This window comes from Grampus griseus, assembly GCF_964374135.1.
Source record: "Grampus griseus genome assembly, chromosome: 7".
In the NCBI taxonomy this organism is placed as follows: domain Eukaryota; kingdom Metazoa; phylum Chordata; class Mammalia; order Artiodactyla; family Delphinidae; genus Grampus; species Grampus griseus.
Genome location: NC_139001.1, coordinates 46185464 through 46210166, shown reverse-complemented (window position 1 = coordinate 46210166; position 24703 = coordinate 46185464). Strand labels below are relative to the sequence as shown.

The 24703-nt window shown below is 36.2% G+C and overlaps 1 protein-coding gene across 2 annotated transcripts in view; it reads right to left on the bottom strand.

Annotated features, from left to right (window-relative positions):
- Nucleotides 1-24703, bottom strand: part of TFPI (tissue factor pathway inhibitor) — a gene marked incomplete at its 3' end in the record, with an annotated part of 66548 nt that overhangs the window by 30868 nt on the left and 10977 nt on the right. For both annotated transcript variants that reach the window (XM_082658659.1, XM_082658660.1), the window contains exon 2: nucleotides 4377-4499. In XM_082658659.1, the coding sequence (XP_082514785.1) occupies nucleotides 4377-4497 (121 nt within the window). In that variant the 5' untranslated portion in view covers nucleotides 4498-4499. The remainder of the gene's footprint in view (nucleotides 1-4376; nucleotides 4500-24703) is intronic.

Here is a 24703-nt window from a genome sequence, read left to right as displayed (position 1 = left end):
GAGCTAGAATAAAAACTCTGACATTTTCATAACTTATGGCTATATACCATTATTTCAGAAATTCCTATAGCACTTCTCATACAATATGATGGTCTTGATTCCCAAGTTAATGTTACTTTAGAACTCTACAGACACCAAATCATTGAAGCAGTGCTTCAGACAGGCACCTTTAATATAGGCCACTTGTAGAACACAGCTTTACCTGAGTTGCCAAATACTGTATACTTAGGGAAACTATGTCTTATAAATCAATAACTTATATCAAATTATTTCTCATTGATTATTCCCGCATTTTTGACTTTTCATATATTTGATATTCTTTATTATCATGCCAAATCTTTTATTTTACATTTTCTGTATTAAGGATATACCATCTTATTTTCAACCTGCTATTTAGTAATGGTGCCACCAGGTGGTGGCAGCGTACCACAAACAAAGGATATTACACCATAGTTGTAGCAGTTGTCCTGGTAGTAAGAGCTAACGTTTACTGAGTAATTACTGTGCTCCAGACATTTTGCAATTATATTATTTAACGATCACAACAAACTTCTGAATTAGGCATTATTATCTCCACTTTACAGATTATAAAAGAGCACTGCAAAAATTAATTGTTCAGTTCACACCATAAGTGACGGCTTCAGAATTGACCCTCAGATAGTTTTATACCAGATACTGCTCACCTTCTTAATAACTGAGTGATACTGTCACAGATCTGTGTGACTGAGATTCCTTAATTGGCATTTAAGTCAAGCACATAGATTTAATTGTACAATTTCCACTCAATAAATTTTTCTAAACTTCACTTTATAAAAATTAAAAATGGTTTCAGTGATGAAAGCAGGTAATGATTTTATAGCAATTTCCTAAAGAAAACACTAAGAATTAACTTTGAGTAATGTATTTTACTAATTATTATCTAGTTACTCATTTTTACCATTCATATTTTATTGTATTTCTTACACGAATCCTATATTAGAATATTCTTTTGTGCAGTGACCTTGCAACCTCGCACTTGGGCACAGCATTCTTGATTTGGGGGAGTGATCAGGTGGCCCCTCTGGACACACAGCCATGCTGTGCCACTAAAAAGGGATGAAAGTTTGTCTTGTTTTGATTTTTTAATTTAGATAAACCTTTTCAAAAGTTAACAATCGTGTGTTGGTCATTTGTCAGGCACTGTGCTGTCATGGCAGATATGATAGTAAATTAGGTGGCAGTGACCACCCCCCCCTTCATGAAGCATGCGGACACTAAAGACTTAGTTATATAAATATTCAAGAAGTTCAGGATGCTGTGTAAGTGTATAATAAGATACTTAAGCTTTTCTGAGGGGATCAGGGGTAACTTTCCCAAGACTTGAAGAAAGCGTTGACTGTGACAAGGATCTACCTAAGGCCGTAAAACTGGAAAAAACATACAAGACAATGTAACAGGACTTTAATCTGATGTAGTAAGATAAACAGAATTATGGTTTATATGTAATTATTTTCATAATTAATTTCTTATATTGGGTTGGCCAAAAAGTTAGGGGTTTTCCATCACATCTTACGGAACTTTCTGGCCAACCCAATATTTTATGTCTCACAGTCTGAGAATTAAAATCTCAGTCTTCCCTCCCCCTGTCCTGGGATGTTGAATGGAAGGCTCGTGATATATTTGGGGATGTGTCATATCCTTGACTATTAGAATCCTCATTCTCCTGGAATTTGTTTGGGAACCTAGAGCTTTATGGTTAACCTACTATCTATATATATGCTACTTGACTCTCTAACTAAAATATTTGATTTCTCTGGAAAGGAAGAACACAGACGTGTACTCTGCCTCCTCTGTGCTAGGAAATATGCCAGATGCTTTTATGCAGTTTATATAACAACCATTTAAATGTAGTTATTTAGATCACTTACTTATAGATTAGGATACTGGGAGTCAGAGAGTTTACATAAACTCATCTAATTTTGCAAAGCTGCTATGTGGCAAACTACACATGCATACTTAGGTCTGTCTGATTCTAAATGTTATGAAACATACTTGCCTTTCTCTAAATGCTCCCTGCTAATCTTGTCTCTACCAGTCTAAAGGAATTTAAAAAAAAAAAAAAAAAAGTTTATCACCACTATTTTTTAATCATTTTTATCTTATCAAAAATTTCTCTATTTCATCCTCCCTGCTGGTTGAACTAATTTTAAAAGGTCTACTATTGACTTGTGAGAGAAGCCGTAAAATCTTGTAATGTTTTTCAATAAAATGCTAGTACAGTATTTCAATGAAATGGCATACATCTATAAAATGATGGCATGACCTTGGCATAATGTGATAGATGGTATCTCCAAAATTGAATCGATACAGACACAGGATCATGCTATCACAAGATTAATTAAAAACAAAACAAAAGAAAACCAAAACTGCATAAGACTGCGCAGCCAGTCAGCTAAGTGGTCTTCAAATCTAGCTTTAAGATCAAAATTTTTCCTTATCCAGGTGGGTTTGGTCTGGATTTATCCAGAGATTTTAAACTTGGGTTTAATTATTGATGGGTTAATTCTGGTTTCTTGGCTGACTGTGGCAGTAGCAACAGTTTCAGGAACATCCTGGTTAACTGGCATGCATTTTCTCAGCCTAATTGAGGGAGCTTGGAGGAGGTGAATATTAGGAACACTTGGACTCTTTCTCCTCCCACTTTCTAAGACGGGATTGCCTGCTTTGCCCTGTTGGGACTTACTGTAACCTCCGCATTCCTTCTCTACCCAACCTCCAGAATATTAGAACTTTAGCCATCCCTTTTGAAAAATGAGTGGAAGGAAGAATTAGAGTCCATCTCATAGTGCCCACATTCCTACTCTCATAAGGCACATAATGGTTTTTACTTTATCAAATAATGTTCCATCTTTAGGAAATTTTCCCAATAATATATATGTATTTTTTGGTGGCATATAATAATAAGCCTTTATTTTTCATTCATGGGTAGGATGTGAATGGCCCTTCTGATCTCAGCTGGGTTTGCTTCTTATCGACCGGTCAGCTGGGGGCTGATGTAGGCTGGGCCTGCCTGGGCAGATGGACTTCAAGCTGTGGGTCCAGTTGGTCTAGACCTTCAGATCTGCTCCCAGTGTCTCATTTTTGGGTGCAGGCTGAAGTGATGTAGCATGTACCATTTGGCCACTTCCCTGTGCCAAGCTCTCAGATAGCCAAGCTTAGATGAGTCCCCCTTTTCTTTGTATCAACAGCAGCACCCTTATGCATGCCTCTTATCATTTCACTTACCACATTACACTGAAATAATCTGTCTACATTAAAGTCTCCCTTGTGAAACCATGAAATTTTGGAGAACCTGGTCTCAGTCATCACTTCTTCCCTAGCACCTACCAGAGTCTCAGGCACATAAGATATATTTATTCAATCTTTATCAAAGGTTAGTACAAGGAACAAAATCACATTAAAGAGCTGTTGGAGATATGAAATCAAAATGTATTTATGGATATGTTTTGTACATCATAAACATATATACAAATGAATAGAAGCTATCACTTTGTTCAGTCTCTCATTATTAACAATGATGAGATTTTTATCACTAATTTACTAATTTGCCACAAAATATTACTTTTAAGAAAGAAATAAATCTATAATAACGATCACTACACAGTCTCCTCCTTGTTCTATTGTTTTATTGTTAAAACAGTTGATGCTTGAACAACACAGGTTTGAGATGCATGGGTTCACTTACACAAAATGTTTTTTCAGTAATAAATACTATAGTACTACATGATCTGTGGTTGGCTGAATCTGCATGCAGAACGCAGGACCTAGAGGAATCATGGATACAGAGGGCTGACTATAAGTTATATGTGGATTTTTGACTTCACTGATGGTTGGTACCCCGACTCCTGCATTGCTCAAGGGTCAACTGTATTTTATTTTTAGACACAGAACTTTACGGGATTAGAACTATCTTCTATTACCCAGATCTTCTGGTATCCTGCTTGACTAGATTCTTACTTTGGACTCATCTGAGAAGTTTTTATTTGAGGAATAAAGGCAAGAAGGAGAGAATGACTGAAACCTCAGATGTTTGTACTTTCCTTTTCCTTCTCATACTTTTCCCAGACAAAGGGTGACATCAAGGTTCATAGAGAGTTGTATCTATACCATTTTGCTCCTTGCAATTTTTCAGAGGTACTTCAGTATTTAATATATAGTCTGAGAAAAAAGAGATCTTCCTTGCTAAAGTGACTTTATTTTTTGGACTAAGATTTTGGAAAAATGTCACTTCAATAAAAACTGATTTTTCTACAAGATGGAGAAAAATGTATTAAATTTTTGTATTAAAATTGAGAGCATTGACTAGCTTAAAAAGATGAATACTTTTAAGATTTTACCTGTAATGTTTGTATGTTCTTCACCTTCCTCAGGAACAGCATTAAGAGGGGCAGAGGCACAACTAAGCAGCAGACATACAGAAACCAAAAAAATATGTTCTTTCTTCATTGCGTCAATCATCTCTGAAATACAGAACACAGATATATCTAATAAATAAAATGTTAATGTGGATTTATATACAGACTAGTAGGAACTTTATGCATACCTCCACATGTAAATTTCTATGACATTTAATGTGTATTCTCATACATTTCTGTCCACAAATTCCATGAGTCATATTTAAAACATGTGTATTAGCATTCAATATTGTAGATACACATACTTTCAGTGCATATAGCTAATAATATTCAAGTACAGAGGTCATATTTCAATCTTGAAAATATACATTAAAATGGCAATAACTGAGAGACATGGGTAATCCTGATCAATATGACTAAGTATGTATTAAGAACCATTTACATTTGCAATTCTATTTGCCACATCTTTCTCATAACTATTCTTTTTTTAAGTCAGAACTAATTTTACTTTAATTTTTCTTGCATTTTTCTATTATTTCTTTTTTTGTTGTTTTTTGTTTGTTTGTTTGTTTGCGGTATGCCGGCCTCTCACTGCTGTGGCCTCTCCCGTTGTGGAGCACGGGCTCCGGACACGCAGGCCCAGCGGCCACGGCTCACGGGCCCAGCCGCTCCGCAGCACGTGGGGTCTTCCTGGACCGGGGCACGAACCCGTGTCCCCTGCATCGGCAGGCGGACTCCCAACCACTGCACCACCAGGGAAGCCCTCTATTATTTCTTTAACGCAGCTTTCAATTTCTGATTCCTCTTTCCCTTTACTCCCATTTCAAAAAAGAAACACATTTCCAAATTTTCATCTTTGTTTCCTTTAAAGTATGTTTCTGTTTTTATAACCAATTTCCTAACCAGGTTTTCTATGAGATTGCAAACAGAACTGTTGAAAAAGAAATTGTCTAACATTCTAGCCAGTCCTTTGTCCCAGTTCTTCTCCCTCAACTTAGGGAGTTATCTGATTCAAAAGAGTTTCACAGAAAAGTGACTTTAAGTGGTAAATCAACACATTTACTCTCTATAGGAAACAGATTTCAGCAGGAGAGTGAGACTTCCTGTTTCAAAATTATTTAAAGATCAATAGCAAAAAATAATGGAAAAGCACATACAAATTTTTTTCTTTAAGGCTATTTTTCCTTTGGATTCAAAAGTGGAAGGAAATGTGTAATGTTTACACAGCACGGGAAGAGAAAAAGAAGAGAATACATGCACGTGTTCAGCCACTGATGCGATCGGAATCAGGAAGGAAAGAGCAATGTTATCAGTAAACATTCAGAAATGCAGGAACAGATATTCCATCAAAAACAATTTAGAGAATATTCTGTTTATGTCTATAGTGGATCACAGCTGCAATATACATCATTAAAGTGTAGTCATAATAAATAATAAAGTAATAAATGGCATTTGCTTTAAACTTCATTAAAATCACTAGTGAAATGTATAACCCATTTTCTCACACTTTGGAAATGATAACACATTTTTGAATTTTAGTCAGTAGCAGTGTTACAAAACTCCTAAATCATATCATAAAGTATTTGAATTCACAAATATATATGTATTTAAATGTATGTACAAATATACATATAAACTGTTGACCTTTGACCAGCATGGATTTGAACTGCATGGGTTCACTTATACATGGGTTTTTTTCAATAGTAAATGCTATAGTACTACACGATCCACGGTTGCTTGAATCCTTGGATGTGGAACCGCTGATATAGAGGAATTGTGGATATGAAGGAATTGTGCATATGGAAGGCCTAATCAGAATAGTGTGACTACTTTTCTTCATGGACTAGATTCACATAGCTTCAGTATAGCATTGATAGTTTTAGTTTGGAAGTGTCCCACCACTGGACCAATATGTTTGAGGTGGAGAGCTACAGGAGACTAGCACAGATTTGGTGGACCCTAAAAAAAGTCAGGGGTCAGGGAATAGGAAAATGTCAAAACACTGCAAATCTTAATGTAAGTATATGAGTTTAAGTGTGGAGTGGACAGGTGTAGCTCCCAGGAGGAGTAGATTATTGCTTCCAGAAGAAATCAAGGGTGTTGGACAGAAAACACTATGAGTATGCTCTATAGAAAGCCATAGCTAATTAATGACTGACACAGAACTTGAATTCAAGTGAGCAGATTGCTAGTTCAGTACTTTTTCTTCTCCACAGTGTTGCCTCTGAAAAGTGACCGAAACCACTAAATATTTCAATTTCTAAGAGCAGTGTAGAAGACTGATTTGGGTGTGCGTGCCACTGAAAAAATAGTACAACTTGTTATAACATTCATAAAACTGTAATTTGTGGAGATCAACTAGAGTGAACTGATGTAATTATATATTATTGTAATGAACTTATTTTTAAATTTCAAAACGCATAATTACATTGTAAAATGACCAACAAGATAACAAACCTGACCTGAAGCTATCCAGTGATTAACACACTTCTTACACATCCTTGTACCTTTCTGTACTCTATTGTCTTAAATAGCTGGCCCCATTAAAAATATGTATTACCCAACTTGGTATCATACACAAAAATTGATTCAAGAGAATTTAACCATCTAAATGTGAAAGATAAAACATTAAATTTTAGGAGAAAAAACATATGAGAATATACTCATGATGAGGTTGGCAAGCATTTTTGAATCAAGATATAGACAGCACCAATTAAAAATAAAATACTGATAATTGGATTTCATTAAAATCAAGAACTGTTCAACAAAGGAAGCACCCTTAAGATACTGAAAAGGCAAGTTGTGAGGAAGTATTTGAAATTCACATATCTTAAGATTATATATTGAAAATGTATAAAGAACTACATATAAATATGCAATTAAAAATGAATCAGGGCTTCCCTGGTGGCGCAGTGGTTGGGAGTCCGCCTGCCGATGCAGGGGACACGGGTTTGTGCCCCGTTCAGGGAAGATCCCACATGCCGCCGAGCGGCTGGGCCCGTGAGCCATGGCCGCTGAGCCTGCGCGTCTGGAGCCTGTGCTCCGCAAAGGGAGAGGCCACAACAGTGAGAGGCCCGCGTACCGCAAAAAAAAAAAAAAAAGGATTAAAGATTGTACAGGCACTTTTCAATAGATTATATATATACAGCCAATAAGCATATTAAAAGATGCTCAACATCATTACTCATCAAAAAATACAAATCAGCACTGTTATGAGATACCACAACTAAAATTAGTAAAAACTGACAATACAAAATGTTGGTGAGGATGTGGACCTTTAACACTGTTGGTGGGATTATGCTATGGTCTGAATGTTTGTGTTCCCCCAAGTCCTTATATAGAATTCTAACTCCCAAAGGTGATAGTATTAGGAAGCAGGACCTTTCAGAAGGGATTAGATCATGAGGGATGGGATGTGTTCTTATAAAAGAGATCCCACAGAGGTCCCTTGTACCTTCCATCATGTAAGGACACAGCGAGAAGGCACCAGCTATGAACCAGGAAGAGGGCTTCACTCTTGCTAAATCCTCTTTAATTTATGATCTGTCATCAGAAGTTATTTAAGCAAGAATATATTACATGAATGTGTTGAGTCAGTGACTTAGTTGTGCATAATAATATGTTAGTCACAAAGGGAGATTTAAAAATCTAGAGAAAGCCTTGACCCTTAAGGAATTTATGCTCAACCAATTGAATTAAATACAAATGCAATGTTAAGTGCCAAGATGAATTGTGAGAATATCTTTGCATATACCAGGCACATAGTAGTGGACGATAAATATATGTTAAATTATTTACCTTGAATAAAAATAGTATTTATACATTAGGGCAATAAACTAGAAATCCTAATCTCAGCTCTGCCAGCAACCTAAGTAACCTTCGGAAATTTACGTTTCTGAACCTGATTCATAAAATGCTTGACTTGGGCTAGATTGGCCTTAAATTACATTTCAGTTCTAAAAATTTATGCATTTGAACTAACACATTTTCCTCACTTTGCGGAATAACACAGTTATGTCATATAACTTACATTTTATAGTCACTTTAATGGTAATTTGCAGCATCAATTTTAACCTTTTTAGTCAAGGTATGTTCCTCGAATACCAGTTCAGCAAGATGTTATTAGTTATTATATTTAAAAAGTGTTCATAGATTAATATATATTTATATCTAAGTTTAAAAATTTATATAGGTTTCTTAACTCTAGGACTTTTAAAGAATGCTTAATGTGGTAATGTGCAATAGTATCTTCTATGGGAGATATAGTAACTGCATTTCCAAATTTATATGTCAAGGGACTATTTTCCCATAAAATATTTTTGGAAAATATCTTGAGAGATAACATTACAGATAAGAAAAAGTCAAGAAAAAGTCAGTAGGTTTTCTGAGCTAGAAAAATATTAAAAAGTATGATATGCTTTGTGCATTAATAAAATCCAGCATGTATGGAAAGATGTTGAGAGGGAAAAATTATAAGTGGAATTAACAGCTAGAATGTTGCAGATCAGATTGAAATTATGAAAAGGGAGTTATCAGTGGAACTACAGAGAAAGGGGCAGGTATTTTGAGTTAGTATTGATAAAACTGAGTCATTGAATAGATACAGAATATGAAGGTCAGAGGATTCAAGTATATCCTGAGTGAACTGTTGTGTGCTAGTCACACAACTTGGTAAATTAATGTAAATATTGATTGGTGTACATATTAGGGACAAATTCGGTCAGGACAGATTACATTTGAGGTTATGTTTTCTAAGTGGAACAGTATAAGGGCAGTTAAAGACACAAGGCAGGAGATAGGAAATATTTTGCTGTAGCCCCATCATCATCATCATCATTAGGGAGGATCATTTTGACAAGGGAAAAGGTGTCCAATATGTCATTCCCAGCTCCCCTTTCAACTTTATTTCCTGTCAGTCTTTTCTGTAATTACTCAGCTTTATGGATACTGCCTACTAATCCCTTGGCTCCACTGAAGCTGTTGATTCTTGAACATAGCATATTCATTCTAGGTTTAGTACTTTAAATTTGTTATTTCCTGTCATGGGGGCACTCTTCTACAAGATCCTGGAATGACAGACTCCCTTCTTTTAGTTAGGACACTTGTCAGGTATCCTCTCTCCAAAAGACCTTCTTTGAGCACCATATTTAAAAAGTAACAACCACCAGTTCCTCTATTACTCTCTATCTCAATAACTTGAGGGTTTTTTTAAAGATTTTTTTGTCTTTTCATTATTGAATTGTAGGAGCTCTTTATATATTATGGATATAAGTTCTTTGCCAAATATATATAAATATTCTATCTTGGTCTATCTTATCTCTTCAATTTTATATGTATCTTTTGATAAGCACAAACTTTTAATTTTGATAATTTCAATTTAAAAAATGTTTTAATAGCTATAACTATAACCACAGAGTTGTATAAACATCACCACAATCAATTTTAGAATATTTTCATTACCCTATAAGGAAATTCCCCACCCTTTAGCCATCACCCCCAGCAATTTTCCCATCCTCACGTTCCTAGGAAACCATTAATATAATTTGTTTCTATATATCACCTAATTCTAGACATTTCATATAAATGGCTTTGAGTCTGGCTTCTTTCATTTAGCATAATGTTTACAAGGTTAACCCATACTGTAGCATATATCAGTACTTAATTTCTTTTTTTAAAACTTTATTTACTTTATTTTCGGCTGTGTTGGGTCTTCGTTGCTGCGTGCAGGCTTTCTCTAGTTGCAGTGAGTGGGGGTTACTCTTTGTTGTGATGAACGGGCTTATTGTGGTGGCTTCTCTTGTTGCTGAGCACGGGCTCTAGGCGTGTGGGCTTCAGTAATTGCAGCACACGGGCTCATTAGTTGTGGCTTGTGGGCTCTAGAGCTCAGGCTCAGTAGTTGTGGCACATGGGCTTAGTTGCTCAGCGGCATGTGGAATCTTCCCAAACCAGGGCTCGAACCCGTGTCCCCTGCATTGGCAGGCAGATTCTTAATCACTGTGCCACCAGGGAAGTCCCAGTACTTAATTTCTTTTTATTGCTAAAAGTATTCTATAAATATACCACAATTTATTTATCATCATTTAATGAACATTTGTGCTGTTGCTACTTTTTGGATATTATGAATAATGCTGCTATTAACATCTGTGCACGAGTTTTTGTGAGGATATATGTTTTTATTCCTTTTAGGTATATACCTAGGAATGAAATTATTGGATCATATGATAGTTCTGTTTAGTCATTTGAGGAACTGCCAAACTGTTTTCCAAAGCAGCTGCACCATTTTACATTCCTAAAAGTAATGACTTGCTTTGTTTTTGGAATAGCACTTATCACCACTTACATATTTATTTGCATATATAGTCACTGTCTCTCCATCACTAAAGCATTTTCCATTCTTAGCATAACATTCACAATTCTATGTTCAATACCCAAAATAATGACTAACATGAGGATAAATAAATGAATTAATATGGATAAACTTTGTGAATTAAAATTAGGTTACAATATGGATCATTAGATATATCCATACAGTTTTATTTATTTCTACCAATCCCACCAAAATATAAAGACATTAGAATCAATGTGATGGAATGTCCATTTATCCACATTTATTTTTCTAATTGTGTCTTTTGTATTGCTTATTCCACTTTTCTGGAAGTATAAAATATTTTAATTGAAAAATTTGTTTAAAAAGAAAATTTTCAAAGAAAATGTAAAATGAATAGAGTAGATTTCTATTTGTAAAATTTTGCTTAAGTGATAGGTAATTTGCAACTCAAAGAAAGAAGACAGGGTGATTACTTAAATCCAATCAAAAGAGACGGTGAGTAGGTGTGCTTAGAAAAGAGGTAATTAGGTGAAAGAAATGTATTATTTATTACTTCACTATTTATTTATGATATTAATATTCTTGAGAGGGTATGTGAAAGAAAGCCAAGTGGTCTGTGTGAATCTAGTAAGTGAGGAGCAAAAATGGAAAGGAAAAATGAAGAACTTTGAGGTTTTCACTTGTTGAGGATATGAGCTCATCTATGAACTTCACATCAACTATAATACTCTTAAAAATCCTATCCTATATGAAATATTACACCCATGTTAAGAAAACTGAAGCTTAGAAAGTGAATATAATTTTTCCAAGTAGAATGAAACAGAGCTAATATTTGCACCTATATCTGTGTAACTTCAGAGCTCCAGGTCACATCACCATACCAAGCTGCTGTCCCAAGAATTGGTCAATCTGTCTCAGCACTGTCTAGAAAGCACCCTACCTCCAGCTGCCTTGAAGGTTATTCTGGTTTGCTTGACAAGTATATTACTGTGGTAGAGGTGGCTATATCCCATATGGAAACCAAGAGCCATCAAATCAATCCAAGTAATGCCCTAAGTAACATCTCTCTCCCTCCCTCCCTCCCTCGCCCCTTCCTCCCTTCCTTTTCTCCTCCATCCCTCCCTTCCTTTTGCATGTTTAGTGGTTAAGAGGAGGGATCTGGATTAACACTGTGATATGAGCTGAACTGTGTCCTCTCCAAATTCATATGTTAACGTCTTAACCCCTAGTACATCAGAATGTGACTGTATTTGGAGACAAGGCCTTTGAATAGATAATTAAGGATAAATGAAGTCATTGGGGTGGGTCTTATGACTGGTGTCTTTATTAAAAAAAAGAGAAAGCAGACACAGAGAAAGACTGACTACCTATAAACCCAGGAGAGAGGCCTTAGAAGAAATAAATCCTGTTGACACCTTGATCTCAAACTCTAGCCTCCAGAACTGAAAGGAAATACATTTCTGTTGTTTAAGCTACCCAGTCTGTCATACTTTGTTTATGGCAGTTCTAGTAACCTAGTACAGACTGTAAAACTTCAAATACCAGTTCTGTACCTTACTACTTATGTGAATTTGACAATATATTTATCCTCTCTTTGCCTCTATTTACTCATTTATAGACTGGGTATTTTACTAAAACCTATTTCAGAGGGTGTGAGGATTAAATGGAAAGGTCATTAGATTGATGACTAATACAATAAATTTTAGCTATTATAATCATTTTAAGTAATCTTTGACATCATTTTGGGTGTACTGTAAAAACGGAAACAAAATATTTTGCTTATTCTTTGTTGAGCTATATTGAGCTTATTCTTTGTTGAGAATGTCATCTCAGACTCTGAAAATCTAAACAATTGAAAATATAGCACTGATTTGTAAAGACCTTAGGCCCAAACTGAGAGACATTTTTGTGATAATTTGGTTAGGTATGGGAGGTTTCTTGGGCTACAAGTTGTAAGATGAGGCAGTACAGATCTTAATGTAAAATGAATGTTTTTCTAAGAATCCAAGTCCATTGGAACTAGAAATATGTTGGCAATTTGGCTTTGGTGAGAACAACTCAAAGGAAATGGCAATGGATGTTGATGTGGATGAGAACTTGTGGCAGGATTCAGAGCAAAAAGCTCACAGGTAATGGAAGAGACCAACAGTAGGCTGGAAGGATAGCATTAAATTTCTTTCTTTTTTTTTTTTTTTAATTTTGGCTGTGTTGGGTCTTCGTTGCTGCGTGCGGGCTTTCTCTAGTTGCTGCGAGCGGGGGCTACTCTTCGTTGCAGTGCGCAGGCTTTCTCATTGAGGCAGCTTCTCTTGTTGTGGAGCACGGGCTCTAGGCGTGCAGGCTTCAGTAATTGCAGCACGTGGGCTCAGTAGTTGTGGCATGCGGGCCCTAGAGCGCATGGGCTTTAGCAGTTGTGGCTCATGGGCTCTAGAGTGCAGGCTCAGTAGTTGTGGAGCATGGGCTTAGTTGCTCCGCTGCACGTGGGATCTTCCTGGACCAGGGATCAAACCCATGTCCCCTGCATTGGCAGGCAGATTCTTAACCACTGCACCACCAAGGAAGTCCCCAGCATTAAATTTCTAATACATCATTTTGGGAAAGGCATATAACAACATGTAGGCAGTTATTACTCTATTTTATCATTAGTTTTGGGGTACACTCTTGTTATTTTATCATCTTATAAATTTATCTGGAAAAATCACATGTTGTGTTTACGTGTATATTATCATCATGGTGCTTATATAATTTAAACTTCCTAGTTCAGATTTTCCTTATCACATATCACTAAACTTTTTCTTTTTTAAAATTTTACTATTAATCTCTAAGTTCAATGAGTACTTTGCCACGTCTGAAAGAAATTTCATGTTGGCTGCTTATTTATTTGCAGTGTAGCAATGAAAGACAGGAGAGACAAAACCTGACAACCAAAAAAAAAGGAAAAATGTAACTTGAAAAATAATTCCAATTTTCTGCTCAGCAGTGGCAATGTTGTTATCCTCTTGGTGTTTAATACTTCCCTCCACTCAATTTGGCTGAACCCTGGGGGGGGGCTGCCCACTAAAACCTAGTGCCTGTCTTTATCTCTAACCTTCGTGCTTTCTTGGCTGTTTCTCATTTTGGGTGAGTTTGCAGTGCCCTAACAACAAGGATAATGAATGAAGAAAGGTAACATGAGAATAAATCTACAGTAAGGGGAGGAAGACAAAAAGCCCTATCGGTATTCTTACAATTTTCTATTTTTTTTTTAATGTTTTGAAGTTCATTTTTTATAAGTAGTATTTTCAACTGAAAATTCCCAAATATTCACAACAATTAGAGTCTGGAAATGGATTTTTGTTAAATATATTTCTCACCAGACTTCCAACACTTGTTCCTGAATAGAGTTACTGAAATTGCATAATCTCAGTGAGAGATTTGAGAGCCAGATTTTTCTCAGGAAAAGAGTATTTTTCTAAATAAATACATTGTGGAAATACAAATGTTTGGGCAGTTTCCCAAGAGAGATCTAAGGCTGTGTAACTGCACGTTTGCCACATAGCAAATTCTAACAAGTCAGTACAGAGCCTTATCTCTTTATTAACTCCCCCCCTCCCCCCGCCCCCGGATCTCACATTACTGAGGCATTGAGTCATCACTATAAGCATTATTTTGGTATCAGGATTATTTATCTATGACCTACAATTAAAATTAAGATCAAATTTCCTGAGGCTCTGGCTGTATGGTATATTCACCACATTTATTTTAAGAATGATAATAGAAGTACAAAGATATATCATTATAAAACATTTGTATTTTGTAATGATTTTTTTTTTTTGAAGTGGTTTCTTACCTATTAGGTTACGGTATCTTTTTTTTTAATTTATTTAAATTTTTGGCTGTGTTGGGTCTTTGTTGCTGGGTGCGGGCTTTCTCAAGTTGCGGCGAGAGGGGGCTGCTCTTCGTTGCGGTGAACAGGCTTCTCATTGTGGTGGGTTCTCTTGTTGCAGAGCACGGGCTCTAGGTACGTGGGCTTCAGTAGTTGTGGCACACGGGCTCAGTAATTGTGGCTCGCGGGCTCTAGAGCGCAGGCTCAGTAGTTGTGGCGCATGGTCTTATTTGCTCCGCAGTATGTGGGATCTTCCCGGTCCAGGGCTCGAACCCGTGACCCCTGCATTTGCAGGGCAATTCTTAACCACTGCGCCACCAGAGAAGCCCCAGGTTACTGAATCTTGATAATAATGCTGTGTAGCCAGTGGGGCAGGTATACTGAATTTATATTAGAGATGCATGGTTTGTTTTCCAACCTCATATGCCCAGGTGGCTAGTAAGTGACAGAGGAAGGATAGGATCTCAAAGCACCGTTAAAATAAACAAGATTTGTGGAATAGAGACCAAATCCAATGCAGGAAACTATAATTAAATGTATTAATCACTTAGTCTCTCTCTGTTTATTTCTTTTTGCAATATACCTTTATTGTGACTTGAAGACGATGATTAGGCAATATCACCGTGGGAACTACGGGATAAAAATTGATTTCTCAAAATAATTGATTTCTCTGGTTTGCTAATCCTACAAGTACAATTAACTGACCAATATAAGTTTTTACTGTGATCATTACTGTAATTTTTGATTCAGTAAGTTGCCGAAATGTTTTCTATTCCTAGCTTTAGCTCTACACTTCATTAGTAATTATATTTATTACTGTGTAAATATTTCCACATCACTCTATCCATATATATGGGTAGCTGGTTTTTGGCCCAAGCCTTAGAGAACCATATTAGAGAAGGGAATAGGTCATAAACCTTAGAAAACTTAGGTGTTTGCCTCTCATACCTGGGAAGAGGATACAGAAGTTCACCCATCAGTCAAAGCCTGAATGAACAGATTAGAAGAAGTCTACACAAGGGAACATCTAAAAGAGGTACTTGAAAAATCTGTTAAGTAACATATTTTCTCTTTTTCTCCCAAACTTTAGAAGAAATAGAAACCACATATACACGCATTTTAAAAAATCTTGGCTAAAGACTAGAGTTGAAAAGAGCAAATTCCTATTTTATTTAAGCCCCATTTCAAACATGTAATTATAGTCAGCTCTTGAAATATCTGGGATAAATTTTCATATTGTAGATTAAGTCTTTGTTTAGATTTTCTCTCTAGATGCCTGCTTTTAAGCCACCTTATGTTTTGTTTTTACCGTGGGGTGGTGAAATTACAGTTTGTCACTTTAATGATAATAAATCATAATGTGAAAAGCAGTTTCCAATAATGAGCCTTAATTATTATTTCTTTCTCATTTATATTTCACACTCTGTCTAAGATAATGTTGTTAACTTATCCTCATTTGATAGAGAAAACAAATAGTGGTTCAAAATGATAAAATAACTTTTCTAAGAAAACAGCTTGCAAGTGATTGTGCAGATGTACTAATTCTAAAGCAAATGCCTTAGTTATTGTTTTATACTGTCAAATTAAAAAAAAGTTTTGGTAAAAGAAAATTTAAATATTATTAAAAATTATATTTACACATTCCTCTGTGGATTGATTAGTGTGATTTGTTGTAATAAAAATGGTTAAGTCAAAATTTGAAAAAGACACTACAGATTTGATTAAGGCAGTCATCATAGAATGGAACCATGCTCCAAAGCATGTTGGCAGCGTAAGTTTTTTGGAACTCTGAGCATGCAATATTATAAAGGAAGTTTATGTTGATAGGCCAGCTAGTAAAAAATGAGTGAAAGAGCCTCAATGCTTAAGGTAGGCAATCATCAATGACCTAGTCCAGGTTTGAGGTCTGGCAAGAATGCTGAATTAGACCTCGTTCAAGGTAGTTTTTCTTTCCTATCACTTCCAACCAGCCAACACGGCTTGAAATGGATCTTTGTCAGGTAAGGATACAAGTGATTTTGTGGATAAAGCTCACAGGAGCTATCTTAGTCTACTATGGCTGCCATAAGATGATACCATGAACTAGATGGCTTAAACAACAGAAACAAATTTCTCACAGTTCTGGAGGGAAGTCCAAGACCAAGGCATTGGCAGAATCAGGCTCCTGGAGAGAGCTTTCTTCTTGGCTTGCAGAAACCACCTTCTCTCTATGTCCTCAAGTGGCCCTTCTTCTGTGTGTGCATACATAGAGAGAAGGATCTCTCTCCCTTCCTCTTCTATAAGGTCACCAATCCTGTCAGATTAGGACACCACTCTTATGACCTCATTTTAACATTAATTATCTCCTAAAAGTCTTATGTCCAAATACAATCATATGGGGGATTATGGTTTCAACATATGAATTTGGGGTGGGAGGGACACAATTCAGTTCATAGCAGGAGCCCTCCTAGTTTCTTAAGAAAGTATCTCTAAACTTGGTGAGTAGATTTGTTTCAGAAGCAAGGGTCACTTCCCTTTTGTCATTAGGCTGTGGGAAGAGATACATCAGCACTAGAGTTTGCTTTTTAATGTGTAAGCCGATTCTTTTCTTTCTGCACAATTACAGACTACCATGTTCTATTTCTTGTTGCTTAAAAATTAAGCCTGAGGCAGGACTGGCCATGGCCTGCCACATTCCTATAGGAAATGTAGAATCACCTATACTATAAGGATGCTTAGTATCCAGTTCTCTCAATTTATGTGCTTTTGTTGGGTTTTTGTTGTTATTTACTAAGAGGGGATGTGTTCTGAGAAAATTGTTCTGTATAATCTCTTCTAGGAAGGTGTCTTTTAAAGTTCACAACAAGAAGGAAAGACTTGGCAGGTAAAACAGACCCTCACTGCCTAATCCCTTCTCTGCTTCATTCCTTAACTGTAATCACAAATCATATGTTCCAGAGCAGAAAGCACTGCACTGTATGTCAGTCCTTATAACTTTAAATTAGAGAATAATTTTTACTCAGCCAGTTAGTTTTCTGGGCTATGAAAAGTTTTATTTTAAGATTGGATTTTTTTCATAATTTTGCATAATAAAGTTTATTAAATTATCCTAAGGGCCTGAAAACTAAGTATGTACCATTTGCCGCAAGATATTAGGAAAATGAGAAGTTATGATTACTCTTATGGAAAAGGATGTAGAGACACTCCCAACTGCAGCAGAGAGGAAATTCTGTGGTAAATTCCTACTCACAGGGTCTTCCTTACCTCTCCACCTCTGGAATCATGCTCTGATTCAATCTCATAAATGCTATGGATATATTGGTTCTGTATCAAATCTCTGCACAAATGGAGTCTTTTCAGAATCCTGCCTTGAACACTGAGACAAAATAGCTCCATGATTATGTTCCATTCCCTTTCATGTTTTTTTTAAATCACTGCACTTATCCCTATATAACACATTTGCTTACTATCTGTTTTCTCTGTCCTTAAAAGCGGCAATTATATCTGTTCTTTCTGGTATCTAATAGGAGCTCAATAAATGTTTATAGAACAAATCAATGAATTAAGAGTTCTGCAAAAAAGAAAGTAAAAAGTCACTGGAGAAATTTAAAACAAATGTATAAACTAAAATTATTTAAAACTAAAAAGAAATTATTTAAAACTGTATGAATGAGAGGGAACATAATGGACTTCAATTATAACTTAATCCTCTACTAGAGATGACAATAAGTATTCAACTAATTATTTCTTCCTTTTCTCCACCCTTACTTCTAAGAAAACCTGCCCATATTCTCTACTCATAAAGTCAGCTCTCCAAACTCCTACTGAATGGATAATAATGAAGTCACATTAGCATCTGGCCACTGCTGACTTGCCAAGGGGTAGACATATACACAGAGTCAGATGATTTGCTGGTCTATAGAGAGAGGTGTGGTGTAGACTTCCAGAGAGGGCCAAATAACAAGAGCTCACTAGAGAGGCTGCGATGGTGATCTTAGTTGTTCTTTTTTTAAAAAAATTTATTTATTTATTTTTTATACAGCAGGTTCTTATTAGTTATCTATTTTATACATATTAGTGTATACATGTCAATCCCAATCTCCCAATTCATCCCACCACCAACAGCCCCCCGCAACCCGGTGATCTTAGTTGTTTACATTCTAGTCTCTGCCTTAGCTCATGACTGTATGTTCTCTATAATACTCCATAGTCTATCAAGGAATTCCAATTGTGCCCTTGAGGTCTTATTATATGTGTTGTTTATTTCATCTAAATGAGTCTTGTTTTATGACACATAATTAAAATGTGATATATTTTATTATCACCATATTTGACATAATGGTCAATATCTTTTTATTTAAAAAAGTCAATAACAGAAAAGTAAATGTATTTAAGGAATTTTTTCTATGTGTATTTTGCAACAATTTAGTTATAATTTTATGATACAAATTTAATTTTTCATTCAAAAATATCTATAGTATATACTTTTAATATAACTTTAAGACTATAATAAGCTTATAAGTTCTAGGTACCTAGAAATTTTATTTTTCCCGTCTTTACAATGAGAAAAATACAAAAAAATGTTAACAATAAAACCATCCAGAAATTGTCTATTTAATTTGTGTTTGATGCCATTTAGAAAAAAATGTAGTTTGGTTTTCATCTAAGTGATATATCTGTATAAATCTAAAGTAAGCATTCTGTGGTGGTTACTAGAGCCTGAGGGATGGGGAAATTGGGGAGATGTTGTTTAAGGGCACAGACTTATAGCCAGTAGATAAATAAGTCATGGAGAGCTAATGCACAGCATAGTGATTATAGACAACAGTACTGTATTATAAACATCAAAGTTGCTAGGAGACTAGATCTTAATTGTTCCTACCACAAAAAAGAAATGATAATTATGTGATGTGATAAAGGTATTAGCCAATGCTATGGTGATAATCATATTGTTATGTATAAATATATCAAATCTACACATCATGCACTTTAAATTCACACAATGTTATATGTCAAATATATCTCAATAAAAAAGTAAGCATTCTATTTGGTATTATTGAGATAGTATGAATCATAGGTAAAATTTTACTATGATTATGTATTACTAACTGTAATAGATTTAAATAAATATTTTCATCCAAAGCAGGAGAGTTTTAAGTATTTGTAAGATACTCATTGGAGCCACGAAATAAGAAGCTCAATATGTAGACATGGAGCTCAGGGTAGACATCTCTGTAGAGACAGAAATGTGAGAATCAAGATAAAAATGAAAATTACTCTGTGGAGTGCTGAGGTTGATTTGATTAACAAGTACTTAGGTAGCATGTGATATGAAGCAGGTGTTTTTCTGAATGATTGTGCAAATATTAATTCACATAATCCTGACAGTGACTCTATAAGGTGAGTGTGAAGATGGGGAAGGAACACCCTATAAGTGAACTGTGGAGAACAAGGATGAGGGAAATAGGTCTAAGAAGAAGATTAAGAAATAGACAGGGAAACAAAAGGAAACCTGGGAGGCTGTAGTGACATAGATGCTAAGGAAGTGAATACTTCATAACATTGGCACAAGTTGACAATATCTAGAGCACAGAGGGTTCAAGTACAAGAGTTAAAAAACATGCATGGGGTTTAGTGACAGTGGCATTGTCAGTACCCTTGCACACTGCAAAATAAAATTTGGTACAGTGGTGGGGGGCAGCAACTGGTGACCTGAGGAAGGAATTGGAACAAAGGCTGTGAAAACAGCAATTGAGGATATCATTTTATAAATCTATGCTGGAAAGTAAGAGAGGGTGTTTGAGGGATACTTTTGTGGAGGGCTTAGTTTAATATAATTCTGCCACTAGAGAGGAAGAGACAAAAGCTAAAAATAAAATAAATAGAGACTGAGATCCTGGACACAAGTAAAGAGGGTCTAACCTTGGCCTGAAGAAAAGAGTAACTTCCATTGAAATGAGGTTTTCTCTGTGGGGAGAGAAATAGGACACATTTTTCAGGGGTGTGTGTGTGTGTGTGTGTGTGTGTGCGTGTGCGTGTGCGTGTGCGTGTGTGTGTGTGTGTGTGTGTGTGTGTGTCTTATGATGGAGCTGTTGAAGAGTAGACAGAAAGTTGAAGATTTTCAGACTTCCCTGGTGGTGCAGTGGTTAAGAATCTGCCTGCCAATGCAGAGGACACGGGTTCAAGCCCTGGTCCAGGAAGATCTCACATACCATGGAGCAACTAAGCCCGTGTGCTGTAACTACTGAGCCCATGTGCTGCAACTACGGAAGCCCACACACCTAGAGCCCGTGCTCTGTGACAAGAGAAGCCACCGTAATGAGAAGCCCATGCCCCGCAACGAAGAGTAGCCCCTGCTTGCCACAACTAGAGAAAGCCCATGCGCAGCGATGAAGATCCAACGCAGCCATAAATAAATAAATAATTAATTAAATAAATAAATAAAAGAAAATTGAAGATTTTCTTGCTGTGATTCAATTTTCTATGTGAAGAAGAGGCAGAGATTTTCTGTTCAAAATGTCAAGAAATAATGGATTTTTAAAAATGTGAGGGTTTGCCATTTTCTCCAGGTAAAATAAAATGGCGTATCGAAAATCTTAAAGGATTATGGGCTGCTGGAATCCCAAACTATAAATTCATAGTAATTTGTGCCTTCAAAATTCAGTGCTCTTTCCCTCCAGATTCAGGAATTAAACTTTTGAAGGATTCAGAGTTGGATTTTATCAATTGGACAGAGATAAAGGACAAAAAAGGCAGAACTTTGAGTAGTGTTGGCAAGGGGAAGTATATAAGTGGCTTATTATTTAATCGTCAACTAAAAATTTTTCCTAAATGTGTACTTTCTTTGTTAAAAAACATAGATGATACTTTAAGGTACTGATATGACACTTGGGAATTTAAAAATATGAAAATGACTAAATGCACAATCTTTTTAAGAATAGAAATATTACATTTTTAAACAATGTAGGTATGCAACATTGACAATTATTAGATATGGCAGCACATCCATCCACCAGGTGTAATATTATACAAAGTTAAATTGGTAATGATAATGACTAGAAGATTAAGAGGGGATTAATCATGGTAATATGAATTTTAAAAGCTGTATACAAAAATATATGTACACTTTAAGATAAACTAAGCAAAAATTGGTGTTTATACAGAAAAATATGCTTTAATAAGGGAAATTAGGTCAGTGAGATTATGGATATATTTTTGTCTTTTTTTTTTTTAAACTTTGTAAGGTGTTGTTTCAGTCATCTCATTTGCTTATGCAACAACAATTCTGTCACTTTTCATTGATAGATGAACTGAATATGTTCATATGTCCAGTTCTCAGGGAAGGATAGCCTATGCCCACCTAAGGAATAAATTCATAAATAATAAACTCTTCATTAATCTACATTAATCATGGTGATTCCATTTCCCTTACAGACATTGGTTTAGATATTTCTATTTCATAAATCTCTGACCAATGAGATGAGAAAGGAAGTATGCTATCTTCCAGGGCTGGGGAACTTTTGAAAAAGGTCCTTATTCTAAATGGAGCCACATGGGAGGGCACATAATATTTCCTTCCACTTGTTTTGTCTGTATGTGATGCCTATGACTGAAGCAATCATCTTGTAATGTTGAGAACTATCCCTAGATAAGGATGACCTGCTGTTAGTGATGGAAATAAAAAGATGGAAAGCACTTAGATCTGTGTTGAATTAACAAATCTTGAAGCATCCTCTGTACTTTGTATATTGTGAACTAGTAAATGGCCTCATATTTAAGCTACTCATGCTATGGATTTTGCCTTCTAGCAGCCAAATGTGTAACCTGACAGTTATTCTGCTGTTTTTATTTCACAAACTGGCTATTAACCAACTTTTTCAGCATTTTTGATTGGAGAATGCTTGGAGGATGGGAAAATAATATCATTACTATAATGCTCAGGTCAGAATCCCCTTTTCTTATCATTAAAATTATTTTGGGACTTTCCTGGTACCACAGTGGATAAGTCTCCACACTCCCAGTGCAGGGGGCCTGGATTTGAACGCTGCTTAGGGAACTAAATCCCACATGCATGCTGCAATTAAGAGTTCACATGCCACAACTAAGGAGCCTGGGAGCTACAACTAAGGAGCCTGCCTGCCGCAACTAAGGAGCCTGCCTGCCGCAACTAAGAAGCCCGGCTGCCGCAACTAAGACCTGGTGCAACCAAATAAATAAACAATAAATAAATATCAAAAAAATTATTTTGCCCTTAAAATAATGCCTGATGTTTTGCTTTATAAAAGTCAGATTTTCAGATTATATTCTAAAACTACACCCAGACTAATGATAAAATATGGGAAACAATGAAGCAAAACATTCTGAACCTGGTAAGTAAATTAATATTGGAACACAGTAAAATACAAGCAAAACAACAACAAAAACAAGCCTCCCCAAATAGTTGCAGACTATTCACTCTAATCATGTTTACTAAAAGATTGGCCAATCCTTCAGGAAACATCTATTGGATTTGGCTCTTGTTACAGGAAGTCATATTTCTGGAGAACTGCTTAATGTGGAATTCTTTAATGTTAGCAAATATGTCAAATCACAACATTTATCTGTATTTTAGATTGTGACAATTGCACTGATAAAAAAGTTTTACTCTCTCTCTCTTTTGGATATGAAGTGGTTGTTAGGTATGATTTTATAAAGCAGGGACGTTTCCTCTAGGAATGAAATGTTAAAAGCTGTTTACTGTGTAGGTCTAATTTCTTGTCATTTGTAATACTATGAGAAAGAAAACTTAAAAAAAAAAATCCCAGAGAAAAGAAATAGCTATGTCAGGAGAAAACAGTGAATATCTTCATGTTACACCAAATAGCATACAACATAGGTAAACTAAGTTTATTTAAAAAATTTAAAAAAGCTGAAGTGAAGGGCAATGTCATAGAATTATATAATGCTAGAGATTTAAAAGACTACAGGGAGGGCTTCCCTGGTGGCGCAGTGGTTGAGAATCCGCCTGCCGATGCAGGGGACACGGGTTCGTGCCCCGGTCCAGGAAGATCCCACATGCTGCGGAGCGGCTGGGCCCGTGAGCCATGGCCGCTGAGCCTGCGCGTCCGGAGCCTGTGCTCCGCAACAGGAGAGGCCACAGCAGTGAGAGGCCCGCGTACTGCAAAAAAACAAAACAAAAAAACCCAAAAAACTACAGGGATAAGTATCTAGAATATCCTACGTTTTTTAATGAGGACACTGAAGCCCTGAAACTAATTTTTTCTCTCCAAAGTCTTACATTTGCATATTGACAGAGCTTCAACTCAAACACAGGAATTGTGACCATCCCAAAAAAGGGCAACTGCAAGCTTAAGAAAGACCCACTATTTTCATAAATATCTTCTTCTTTCTTTTTTCCCCTAAAGTGAATTTCAGATTATTTACATTCTCTAGAAATTAGCAATTCATCAAATCATAAGTAGGGGATTTTTATTCTCTGTTTTGGACTAAAGTTCTATAAGTAAAGTAAGTCAAGAAACTCACCAATTATTTTTTAAACTTTTGTGTTTATATTTTTAAGAGGAAAAATAATCTCCCTCTAAATAATAATAGGGAATATTAATTCTTATTACTAGCTAAGAGAGAAGAGTGAGAGAACTGGATGTGGAGAAGGAAAATTGAGAAGCAATAAGAGAGAGTGGGAGAGTAAAAAGATAATTATAAAGTTTAGTGGAAATGTAGGGAGTTCCCTGGTTGCACAGTGGTTAAGAATCTGCCTGCCAATGCAGAGGACACAGGTTCAAGCCCTGGTCCAGGAAGATCTCCCATGCCATGGAGCAACTAAGCCTGTGTACCACAACTACTGAGCCTGCACTCTAGAGCCCGTGTGCCACAACTGCTGAAGCCCACATGCCCTAGAGCCCACGCGCCACAACTACTGAGCCCATGTGCTGCAACAGCTGAAGCCCACGCTAGGGCCCATATGCCACAACTACTGAGCCCACGTGCTGCAACTACTGAAGCTCACATGCCTAGAGCCCGTGCTCCGCAACAAGAGAAGCCACTGCAGTGAGAAGCCCGTGCACCACAATGAAGAGTAGCCCTTGCTTGCTGCAACTAGAGAAAGCCCACATGCAGCAATGAAGACCCAATGCAGCCAAA